This window comes from Phasianus colchicus, chromosome 34 (genome assembly GCF_987193195.1).
Source record: "Phasianus colchicus chromosome 34, bPhaCol1.hap1.1, whole genome shotgun sequence".
NCBI classification, from domain to species: domain Eukaryota; kingdom Metazoa; phylum Chordata; class Aves; order Galliformes; family Phasianidae; genus Phasianus; species Phasianus colchicus.
In genome coordinates this window covers 1141893-1153444 of record NC_143469.1, presented here as the reverse complement: position 1 = coordinate 1153444, position 11552 = coordinate 1141893, and the positions used below count along the sequence as shown (strand labels likewise).

Below are 11552 nucleotides of genomic sequence, written 5' to 3'. Positions count from 1 at the left end.
GGGCACTGGGGTAACTGGGGCAACTGGGGGGCTTTGAGGAGTGCTGGGGGGCACTGGGAGGACACTGGGGGGCTCTGATGGGCACTGGGGGCAGTGGGGGGCAGTGGAGAGTTCTGAGGAGCACTGAGGGCACTGGGGGGACACTGGGGGGCTCTGATGGGCACTGGGGGCAGTGGGGAGTTCTGAGGAGCACTGGGAGGCACTGGGGGGACACTGGGGGGCACTGGGGTAACTGGGGGGCTCTGAGTGGCACTGAGGGGGGCACTGGGGGCTCTGAGGGGCACTGGGGCAACTAGGGGGCTCTGAGAGGCACTGGGGGGCACTGGGAGACTCTGATGGGGGCACTGGGGGGGCACTGGGGGGTTCTGAGAGGTACTGGGAGGCACTGGGGGACACTGGGGCAACTGGGGGGCTCTGAGTGGCACTGGGGGGGGCACTGGGAGGACACTGGGGGGCTCTGAGAGGCACCGGGGGCCACTGGGGGCACTGGGGGGCTCTGAGTGGCATTGAGGGGGGCACTGGAGGGCACTGGGGGGCAGTGGGGGGACTGGGGGACACTGGGGCAACTGGGGGGCTCTGAGGAGTGCTGGGGGGCACTGGGAGGACACTGGGGGGCTCTGATGGGCACTGGGGGCACTGGGGGGGCACTGGGGGGCTCTGATGGGCACTGGGAGGCACTGGGGGCACTGAGGGGTTCTGAGAGGCACTGGGGGGCACTGGGGGGCTCTGAGGAGCACTGGGGATTTCTGAGGGGCACTGGGGGGCACTGAAGGGCATTGACAAGAACTGGGGGGCACTGGGGGGCTCTGAGGGGCACTGACAGGCACTGGGGTAACTGGGGGGCACTGGGGGGGCACAGGAGGGCACATGACGTTACCTACCCCAAAAAACCCAATTCTTTTTTCCTCCAAAATATGAAAGTTTCTCCAAAAAATAACAAATTTTCTCCCCCAAACATGAAGATTTCAACCCCAAAATGAGACGTTTTCTCCCTGAAATTCCACTTTTCTCCCAAATATATGAGAAAAAAATGGTATTTGTGGGATAAACGTCGTATATTTGGGGGAAAGGGGGTATTTCTGAGAGAAAAATGACATTTTTGTGGGGAGAAAATGTCGTATTTTGGGGAGAAAATGATGTATTTTGGGGACAAAAGTGGTGTTTCTGGGAGAAAATGTCGTATTTTGGGGCGATTTGGGGCCAGGCTGAGTTTGGGGTCAGAATGGATTTGGGGCAGTTTGAGGTCAGGCTGCATTTGGGGTTTGGCTGAGTTTGGGGTCAGACTGAGTTTGGGGCAGTTTGGGGTCGTGCTGAATTTAGGGTTTGGGTGAGTTTGGGATCAATCTGAGCTTGGGGTCAGGCTGAGTTTGGGGAAGTTTGGGGCCAGGCTGTTTGGGGTCAGACTGGATTTGGGGCAGTTTGGGGCCAGGCTGCATTTGGCGTTTGGGTGAGTTTGGGATCAGAGTTTGGGGTTGGGCTGAGCTTGGGGCAGACCAGGATTAGGCTGAGGGGCTGAGTATGGGATCAGGCTGAGTTTGGGGCACTTTGGGGCCAGGCTGAGTTTGGGGTCAGCTTGGGGTGTGGGTGAGTTTGGGGTCACGCTGAGATTGGGGCAGTTTGGGGCCAGGCTGAATTTGGGGCAGATTGGATTTGGGGCAGGTTGGGGTCAGGCTGCATTTGGGGTTTGGCTGAGTTTGGGGTCAGACTGGATTTGGGGCAATTTGGGGTCGTGCTGAGTTTAGGGTTTGGGTGAGTTTGGGATCAATCTGAGCTTGGGGTCAGGCTGAGTTTGGAGCAGTTTGGGGCCAGGCTGAATTTGGGGTCAGACTGGATTTGGGGCAGTTTGGGGCCAGGCTGCATTTGGGGTTTGGGTGAGTTTGGGATCAGAGTTTGGGGTTGGGCTGAGCTTGGGGCAGACCAGGATTAGGCTGAGGGGCTGAATATGGGATCAGGCTGAGTTTGGGGCAGTTTGGGGCCAGGCTGAGTTTGGGGTCAGACTAAATTTGGGGCACTTTGGGATCAGGCTGAGTTTGGGGTCAGCTTGGGGTTTGGGTGAGTTTGAGGTCACGCTGAGTTTGGGACAGTTTGGGGTTGGGCTGAATTTGGGGCAGGTTGGGGTCAGGCTGCATTTGGGGTTTGGCTGAGTTTGGGGTCAGACTGGATTTGGGGCAGTTTGGGGTTTGGGTGAGTTTGGGATCAATCTGAGCTTGGGGCATGGCTGAATTTGGGGTCAGACTGGATTTGGGGCAGTTTGGGGTCAGGCTGCATTTAGGGTTGGGCTGAGTTTGGGGTCAGACTGAGTTTGGGGTCAGATTGGGTTTGGGCAGAGTTTGGGGCAGTTTGGGGTCAGACTGGATTTGGAGCAGTTTGGGGCGAGGCTGAATTTGGGGCAGATTGGATTTGGGGCAGGTTGGGGTCAGGCTGCATTTGGGTTTGGCTGAGTTTGGGGTCAGACTGGATTTGGGGCAATTTGGGGTCGTGCTGAGTTTAGGGTTTGGGTGAGTTTGGGATCAATCTGAGCTTGGGGTCAGGCTGAGTTTGGAGCAGTTTGGGGCCAGGCTGAATTTGGGGTCAGACTGGATTTGGGGCAGTTTGGGGTTGGGCTGAGTTTGGGGTTTGGGTGAGTTTGGGGTTGAGTTGTGTTTGGGAATCTTGGGGGCTTTGGGGGTCTGGGGGTATTTTTTTAGGTTTTAGAGGGGGGGATTTGGGGTATTTGAGGGCATTTTAGAGACGGTTTGGGGTCATGCAGGGTATTTGTAGGGCATTTTGGAGACAATTTGGGTTTCAGTAGGTTGTTGTAGGGGATTTTGGAGACGATTTGGGGTCGTGCAAAGTTTGTAGGCAATTTTGGAGACAATTTGGGTTTCTGTAGGTTATTTGTAGGGCGTTTTGGAGACGATTTGGGGTTCTTCAGGGTGTTTGTAGGGTCTTGGAGATGATTTGGGGTTCTGTAGGTTATTTGTAGGGGATTCTGGAGATGATTTGGGGTCGTGCAGGGTGTTTGTAGGGGATTTTGGAGACGATTTGGGGGTCTTGCAGGGTGTTTGTAGGGCATTTTGGAGACGATTTGGGTTTCTGTAGGTTATTTGTAGGGTGTTTTGGAGACGATTTGGGGTTCTTCAGGGTGTTTGTAGGGTCTTGGAGATGATTTGGGGTTCTGTAGGTTATTTGTAGGGGATTCTGGAGATGATTTGGGGTCGTGCAGGGTATTTGTAGGTCATTTTGGAGAAGATTTGGGATTCTGTAGGTTATTTGTAGGGCGTTTTGGAGATGATTTGGGGTCTTGCAGGGTATTTGTAGGGGATTTTGGAGACGATTTGGGGTCGTGCAGGGTGTTTGTAGGGGATTTTGGAAATGATTTGGCGTTCTTCAGGGTGTTTGTAGGGTCTTGGAAATGATTTGGGGTTCTGTAGGTTACTTGTAGGGCATTTTGGAGATGATTTGGGGTTCTTCAGGGTGTTTGTAGGGTATTTTGGAGACGATTTGGGGTCATGCAGGGTGTTTTTGGAGACGATTTGTGTTTCTGTAGGTTATTTGTAGGGCGTTTTGGAGACGATTTGTGTTTCTGTAGGTTATTTGCAGGGCGTTTGTGGGTCCCAAGATTCCCACCTGCAGAATCACCGTCTCGCCTCCCTATGGGGCGCATTGCCCCCCACCTCCCATCTCCCCCCTCCCAAAAACGGACTGAGGCGAGGCCTCACTCTGCACACATTTATTCCCCCCGAGGGACCCCAACTTTTGCAGGGGGCGCCCACCCAAACCCCAAATCAGCCACGCAGGGGGGTCGGATCCTCATCCTGGATGCGGATGGGGGATGCGCCAAGCGGAGACGAATTGGGGACGGGGCTTCAACCCTCCAGGTTGACCCCCCCCAAAAAAATAAAACCAAAACCCCGTTGTCAGGGGTTCCCCTCGCACGCCCAGGGCTGCCCCTCGCACACCCAGGGCAGCAGGCTGCTGCAGGGGTAGTCGTACCACAAACCATCCCTGCGCACAACCGCGCAGTTCTCCTGCTGCCCCCCGTTGGGTTCGCTCCGGTGCCACGAGCTGATGGGGAAGGATTGGGGAGGATGAGGGGATGGAATGGGGGGATTTCCCCCTTTCTGTTGTCACCTCACCCCCAGCCCCCCCCCCGTACCCGTGTGCCCGGATCAGGACGGATCCGTTCGCTCGTTTCCAGGTGCCCTCCAGCTCCTCGTCTCTGATACCGAGCCACGAGGAGCTGAGCAGCGTGCTTTGGAGGTGAGCCTGGGGACAACGGGGGGCAATGGGACACCGAGACCCCCCCCAAAAACCCACCCAGGGACCCCCAGGGACAGCTGGTCCCACTGCCAGCTAGGTCCTAGGACTGCGGGATTGGGATTATTGCAGGATTAGGGATTGGGGGGCAGCAGGATTAGGGATTACAGCAGGATTGGGGTTGGGGATGGCAGGATTAGGGATTGGGGCAGCAGGATTAGGATCGGGGATGGCAGGATTGGGGATTGCAGCAGGATTAGGATTGGGGATGGCAGCAGGATTGGGGATTATAGCAGGATTGTTTTTGGGGATGGCAGGATTAGGGATTGGGGGAAAGCAGGATTAGGATTGGGGATGGCAGGATTAGGGATTGGGGGGAAGCAGGATTAGGGATTACGGCAGGATTGGGGTTGGGGATGGCAGGATTAGGGATTGGGGCAGCAGGATTAGGATTGGGGATGGCAGCAGGATTGGGGATTATAGCAGGATTGTTTTTGGGGATGGCAGGATTAGGGATTGGGGGAAAGCAGGATTAGGATTGGGGATGGCAGGATTAGGGTTTGGGGGGAAGCAGGATTAGGGATTACGGCAGGATTGGGGTTGGGGATGGCAGGATTAGGGATTAGGGGGCAGCAGGATTAGGGATTACAGCAGGATTAGGATTGGAGATGGCAGCAGGATTGGGGATTACAGCAGGATTGGGGTTGGGGATGGCAGGATTAGGATTGGGGGGCAGCGGGATTAGGGATTACAGCAGGATTGGATTTGGGGATGGCAGGATTAAGGATTACAGTAGGATTAGGATTGGGGATGGCAGGATTAGGGATTGGGGGGCAGCAGGATTGGGGATTATAGCAGGACTGGGTTTGGGGATGGAAGGATTAGGGATTGGGAGAAAGCAGGATTAGGGATTACGGCAGGATTGGGGTTGGGGATGGCAGGATTAGGATTGGGGGGCAGCGGGATTAGGGATTATAGCAGGATTAGTTTTGGGGATGGCAGGATTGGGGATTGGGGGGAAGCAGGATTAGGGATTACAGCAGGATTAGGATTGGGGATGGCAGGATTAGGATTGGGGGGCAGCGGGATTAGGGATTACAGCAGGATTAGTTTTGGGGATGGCAGGATTGGGGATTGGGGGGAAGCAGGATTAGGGATTACAGCAGGATTGGGGGTTAGGGAAGGCTGGATTAGGGATTGGGGGCAGCAGGATTAGGGATTACAGCAGGATTGGGGCTGGGGGTTATGGCAGGATTGGGGTGGGAGGCAGCAGATTAGGGATTATGGCAGGATTGGAATTGGGGGCAGCAGGATTAGGATTGGGGACAGAAGGATTGGGGTTGGGGATGGCAGGATTGGGGGTTATGGCAGGATTGGGATTGGGGGGCAGCAGGATTGGGGATTACGGCAGGATTAGGGGTTATGGTATGATCAGGGTTTAGGGACGGCAGGATTGGGAAGGGAATGGGATTATGGTCATGGATTAGGGATGAGAGTAGGGTGGGGAGGGATTCTGGTTATGGATTAGGGTTGGGTGTAGGATGGGATTCTGGTCATGGATTGGGGTTGGGTGTAGGATGCGGATTGGGTTATGGCCATGGATTAGGATTGGGTGTAAAATGGCAATGGGATTCTGGTCATGGATTAGGGTTGGGTGTAGGATGGGGTTATGGTCATGGATTAGGATTGAGTGTAGGATTGGAATGGGATTCTGGTCATGGATTGGGGTTGGGTGTAGGATGGGGTTGTGGTCATGGATTGGGGTTGGGTGTAGGATGGGGATGGGGTTATGGTCATGGATTAGGGTTGGGTGTAGGATGGAAATAGGATTCTGGTCACGGATTAGGGTTGGGTGTAGGATGAGGTTATGGCCATGGATTGGGGTTGGGTGTAGGATTGGGTTATGGCCATGGATTAGGATTGTGTGTAGGATGAGGTTATGGCCATGGATTGGGGTTGGGTGTGGATGGGGGCCGGATCCTGGCCATGGCTTGGGGTCAGGGCTGGTTGTAGGATTAGGGGCAGGGTTTGGGGTCACCTTCTCCTCGGGGCCGTCCACCTCCAGCAGCTGAGCCCCACGGGCGGAGCAGAATCCCCGCGCGCCGTCCCACGTGTTGGCCGTTTTGGAGTAGAAGTAACAGGATCCCCCAAAATAGGTCCAACCCTGGGGGCAAATGGGGCAACCTGGGGAGGGGACACCACCCCCAAACAGGGCTGTGAGACCCCGTGGGACCGGGACAGCCCGTCTGATTTGGGGTTTGGGCTGGATTAGGGTGAAGGTTGAGTCCTGTAAGTATTTAGGGTTCTGCTGAACTGTGGCCCCAATGGGGTTTGGGTTTAGCTTGAGTCTTTGGGGCTACGATGGGGTTAGGGTTGGAATTTGGGGTTGAATTAGGGTCAGCTGAAGCCCTGTGTCTTTAGGGTTGTGGTTGGATTAGGGTCAGAGCCCCGCTGGGGTTTAATTAGGGTTAGGGCTGCACTTGGTGTTAGGATGGCTGTCAGTTGTATTTAGGACATATTAGGATGTATTTAGGATTAGGGCTGGGTTAGGATTCTTGGGGTTTGGGCTGGATTGGGGTCGGTTGAAGTGCTATACATGTAGGGTATATTTTATATTTATATTGGGTTGGGCCTGGGTTTGGGTTAGATTAGGGTTGAGAGTAGATTAGGATTAGGTTCAATCCTATAGTTTTAGGGTTACAGCTGCATGAAGTGTTCAGACCCCACTGCAGCTTAAGCTGTGTCTGTTTAAGGCTAAGGCTGAGTTTAGGGTTGGATTAAATCATTTAGGGTTAGGTCTGGTTTAGGTTTTGGGGCTGAGTTTGGAGCAAATGGGGGTTGGGGTGAGTTTGGGGTTGAGCTGTGTTTGGGGTCAGACTGAGTTTGGGACAGATTGGATTTGGGGTTGGGGAGAGTTTGGGGTCAGTCTGAGTTTGGGGCAGTTTGGGGTCAGGCTGTGGGGCTGAGTATGGAGTCAGATTGAGTTTGGGGCCAGGCTGAGTTTGGGGTCAGGCTGAGTTTGGGGTTGGGCTGAGTTTGGGGCAGATTGGGGCCAGGATGAATTTTGGGGTCAGACTGGATTTGGGGCAGTTTGGGGTCAGACTGAGTTCGGAGCAGTTTGGAACTGAACTGAGTTTGGGGTCAGTCTGGGTTTGGGGCAGTTTGGGGTTGAACTGAGTTTGGGGTCAGGCTGAGTTTGGGGCAGAGTGGGGTTTGGCTGAGGGGCTGAGTTTGGGGTCAGACTGAGTTTGGGGTTTGGGTGAGATTGGGGCCAGGATGAGTTTGGGGCAGTTTGGGGTTGGGCTGAATTTGGGGTCAGACTGGATTTGGGGCAATTTGGGGTCAGGCTGCATTTGGGATCAGGCTGAGTTTGGGGCAGTTTGAGGTCAGGCTGAGTTTGGGGCAGATTGGGGTCGGGCTGCATTTGGGATCAGGCTGAGTCTGGGGCAGTTTGGGGTCGGGCAGGGTTTGGGGTTTGGCTGAATTTGGGGCAGATTGGGGTTGGGCTAAGGGGCTGAGTTTGGGGCAGTTTGGGCCAGGCTGAGTTTGGGGTTGGGCTGAGTTTGGAGCCAGCTTGAGTTTGGGGTCAGACTGGATTTGGGGCAGTTTGGGGTCAGGCTGAGTTTGGGGTGAGGATGAGATTGGGGTTGGGATGAGATTGGGGCCAGGCTGAGTTTGGGGCAGTTTGGGGCCAGACTGAGTTTGGGGCAGATTGGGGTCAGGCTGCATTTGGGATTGGGCTGAATTTGGGGCAGATTGGGGTCAGACTGAGTTTGGAGGAGTTTGGGCTGAGTTTGGGGTCAGATCGGGGTCAGATTGGGGTTGGGCTGAGGGGCTGAGTTTGGGGTCAGGCTGAGTATGGGGTTGGGCTGAGTTTGGAGCAGTTTGGGGCCAGACTGAGTTTGGGCTGAGTTTGGAGCAGTTTGGGTTCAGGCTGAATTTGGGGTGAGTTTGGAGCAGTTTGGGTTCAGGCTGAGTTTGGAGGAGTTTGGGCTGAGTTTGGGGTGAGTTTGGGCTGAGTTTGGAGCAGTTTGGAGCAGTTTGGGCTGAGTTTGGAGCAGTTTGGGTTCAGGCTGAATTTGGGCTGAGTTTGGAGCAGTTTGGGCTGAGTTTGGGCTGAGTTTGGAGCAGTTTGGGTTCAGGCTGAATTTGGGCTGAGTTTGGAGCAGTTTGGGCTGAGTTTGGGCTGAGTTTGGAGCAGTTTGGAGCAGTTTGGGCTGAGTTTGGGGCCGGGCTGAATTTGTGTCAGTTTAGGCTGAAGCAAACCCCCAAACCCCAGGCAAAACCCCCCAGACGGGACTGACAGGATCGCGTGCAGAGCTCCTCGTCGCTCCCGTGCACGACCCAGCGGCTCCACTCGCGATCCCCCACGTAGAGCATCACCGTCTGCTGCACGTTGTTCCCGTAATTGAAATACAGCCGCCTCCCGGCCAGAGCCAGCAGCCCTCCTTCTCCGCATTCCCACCGTTGCAACCTTCCGTCCTCCCTGCAGGGCTGCAGCGTCACGACGGATAAATTCAGCTCCGCCGCCGCCGTTACGCACCGCCGCCTCTCCGCGTTCCAAAGCCGCATCCCCGGCAGCCACTGGAATCGTTGGGCCGCCGCTTCGGGAAGGCACGGAGCTGCGCTCAGCTGCTGGCCGCGGGCCTCCACGCACATGTTGTGGGCTCTGTTGTACAGCAGGAAGGAGCGGGACGCTGCGGGGGAGGCGACGGGGAGCAGAGGTTGGGATTTCGGGATGGGCGCAGACGTGGGGACGAGGCAGGGTTGGGGATGCGGGGGACGCGACGCGCACCCATGTTGGAGTTGGGCTGCAGCTTCTCTGCGTCCTCCAGGGCTGCGGTCAGCGCTGCGACTGGGGGGGGAGAAGCGGATCCTGACAGTGTAGGGCATCAAGGATGTGTGGGGGGAGACGGGGGGGGCAGAGGGACACCCCACCCCAACTCCGCCCCCGGCAGCCCCAGCATCATCTCCTAAAGTAGGGGAGACCCCATGGAGACCCCATGGAGACCCAAACTCTGTCCCAAAATCATCCCCCAGGGTTGGAGAGCTCCCCCCCCCCCCCCCCAGCACCTTCACTCTGCCCAACAGCCCCAGCATCATCCCCTAAAATAGGGGAGTCCCCACGGAGACCCCCTGGACCCCGACTCTGCCCACAGCAGCATCCCCTGAGGTGGGGGAGCCCCTATGGAGACCCCCCCCCCCCAAAAAAAAAAACAAAAAAACACCCTCAACTCAAACCCAACTTCATTTCCCAAGGGTGTGGAAACCCCATGGAGCCCCTCAGCACCCCAACATTATCCCCCACAGTCGGGGAGCCTTTATGGGGACCCAGGTACCCAAACTCTGCCCCAGCATTATCCCCTAGGATTGCAGAGCCCCCACAAAGCCCCCCAGCACTGAACTCTGCCCCCACAGCCCCAGCATCACCCCCTAAAACAGGGGAAACCCCCATGGAGACCCCCAGGACCCCAACCCCACCCAGGATTGTGTCAACATCCCCCAAAGTGAGAGAGCCCCTATGGAGACCCCCAGAGCCCCAGCTCTGCCCTCCAACATCACCTCCCAATGTTGGGGAGCCCCCAAGGAGCCCCCCCAGCACCTTCACTCTGCCCCAGGTCATTCCCCAAGGTTGGGGACCCCTCTGCTGAGCCCCGCAGACCCCATACTCACTCTTGCTTGTCCCAAGGGAGAGGAGGAAGACGTTGAGCAGCACCGAGACCCCCAGGGCCACAGCCCCCACCAGCAGCAGCCTGTCCTGGGGGCAGCTCTGCCACGTTGGGGACACTGGGGGAGGTGACAAGGGGTCCCGATGGGGCGGCAGGACCCCAATTTGGGCTGCGTTGCCTTGTCCCTATGGGACACCCACACCATACCTGGGGGGTCAGGTGCGTGCTTCGGGCTTGGAGCAGTGATGGGGGGGTCCAAAGGTTCATAGGGGTTCTCCTCCATGGGGTTCAGGTCACTGCAGGCTGTGGAGGGGACAGCACTCATGGGGGATCCCCCCCCAACCCCCACCTCCAAACACCCTGAGCACCGAAATGAGGGGTTCCCCCCAGTGTCACCATGCTGAGGGCCCCCCCTTGGGCACTGGAGATGAACGAATCTGCCCCAGGGGTGGGCACTGGGGATGGAAATGGGGGCAGGGGATCCTTTGGTGCCACCACCAAGCCTGGGGATCCCTCGTCAAGCACCTAAAGGAGAGGCCCCACCCCCTGGTGTCACCTTGTTGGGACCCCCCCTTGGGCACTGGAGATGGGGGGGTCTGCCCCAGGGATCTTCCATGAGCACTGGGACATGGAAGATGGAAACGGGGGTCACCTTTGGTGCCACCACCAAGCCTGGGGACACCTCGTCAAGCACCTAAATAAGAGGTCCCCCCTGGTGTCACCATGTTGGGACCCCCCCTTGGGCACTGGAGATGGGGGGATCTGCCCCAGGCGTGGGCACTGGGGATGGAAATGGGGGCAGGGGGCTGCCACCAACCCTGGGGATCTGTTTTGGGGATGAGGAACCCTCCTTGGTGCCACAGCCCATCCTAGGGACTGCCCCCACCTCTGGTTGTCACCACTCACCTCAGTAACCCCCCCACCCCCACCACCCCCCACCTACCTTTGTCCCCACAGGGTCCTCCTGTCCCCCACTCCTGCCCCTGCCTGGGCTGCCCAGACTCGATGTTGCCATACATCGTCCTCCCGTCACCAATGAACTGTCCTCATGTCTGTCCTCGTTGATAAGAGCTGAGAAAAGGGGGGGACGGACGGACAGGATGTGCCCCCACCCAGGGGGGTGGACCTCAAAAGGGGCCCCCCAGCACCCACAGCTCCATCCCTACACCCCAGGGCTGGACTGGAGGTGACACTGACCGTCATGGTGCACAACGGGTGCTGGAGGCTGCACCCATGGGTGGGGGAGATGTGGGGAGAAGGAAGGACTGAGGGACACCCAGCATGGCATCCAGGGTGACCCCACGGCAGTGTCTGTCGTGTCCCCCGTGTCCCCATGCCCAGGGAGCATCCACTGCCATCCCCACCCCCAAGATGTCCCCAAGCCTGCAGTGTCCCCGTGCCAACATCCACGATGTCCCCACGCCCAGCACATCCCTGCTGTGCACCCACACCCATCCCAGCACCCACAGTGCAGCTGGCCGTCCCCAGGGTGACAAAAGGGGCCCCTCTGGGGGGGGGGGAGGGGACAGGACACCCTGCAGGAAGAGCTGGGTGCTATCAGCATCCGTCAGCCTCAGCCACAGCACCCGGCTGTGGGGGCACCGCCGTGGGGTGCGGGGTGATGATGGGTGCCCTGTGGGGTGA

At 57.4% G+C, this 11552-nt stretch overlaps 1 protein-coding gene across 1 annotated transcript; it reads right to left on the bottom strand.

Moving 5' to 3' along the window:
- Positions 1-3697: 3697 nt before the first annotated feature.
- Positions 3698-11090, bottom strand: LOC116238968 (macrophage mannose receptor 1-like). The gene is made up of 8 exons (XM_090128919.1): positions 10852-11090; positions 10116-10211; positions 9913-10026; positions 9035-9094; positions 8544-8936; positions 6278-6423; positions 4139-4248; positions 3698-4047 (listed from the first exon to the last, which is right to left on the bottom strand). Exons 1-8 carry the CDS (start codon positions 10925-10927, stop codon positions 3900-3902), a joined length of 1143 nt encoding a protein of 380 aa, XP_089985045.1. The 5' UTR covers positions 10928-11090; the 3' UTR covers positions 3698-3899.
- Between the last annotated feature and the right edge of the window lie 462 nt (positions 11091-11552).

What these genes read in the sequence shown, in the direction of transcription:
- LOC116238968 (XM_090128919.1), bottom strand. Translation starts at nt 10,927, where the DNA reads ATGTATGGCAACATCGAGTCTGGGCAGCCCAGGCAGGGGCAGGAGTGG. An exon ending in GCACGCACCTGACCCCCCAG is followed by an intron (nt 10,027 to 10,115) that starts GTATGGTGTGGG and finishes CACCTCCCCCAG; the next exon opens with TGTCCCCAACGTGGCAGAGC. An exon ending in TGGACGGCCCCGAGGAGAAG is followed by an intron (nt 4,249 to 6,277) that starts GTGACCCCAAAC and finishes CGTTGTCCCCAG; the next exon opens with GCTCACCTCCAAAGCACGCT.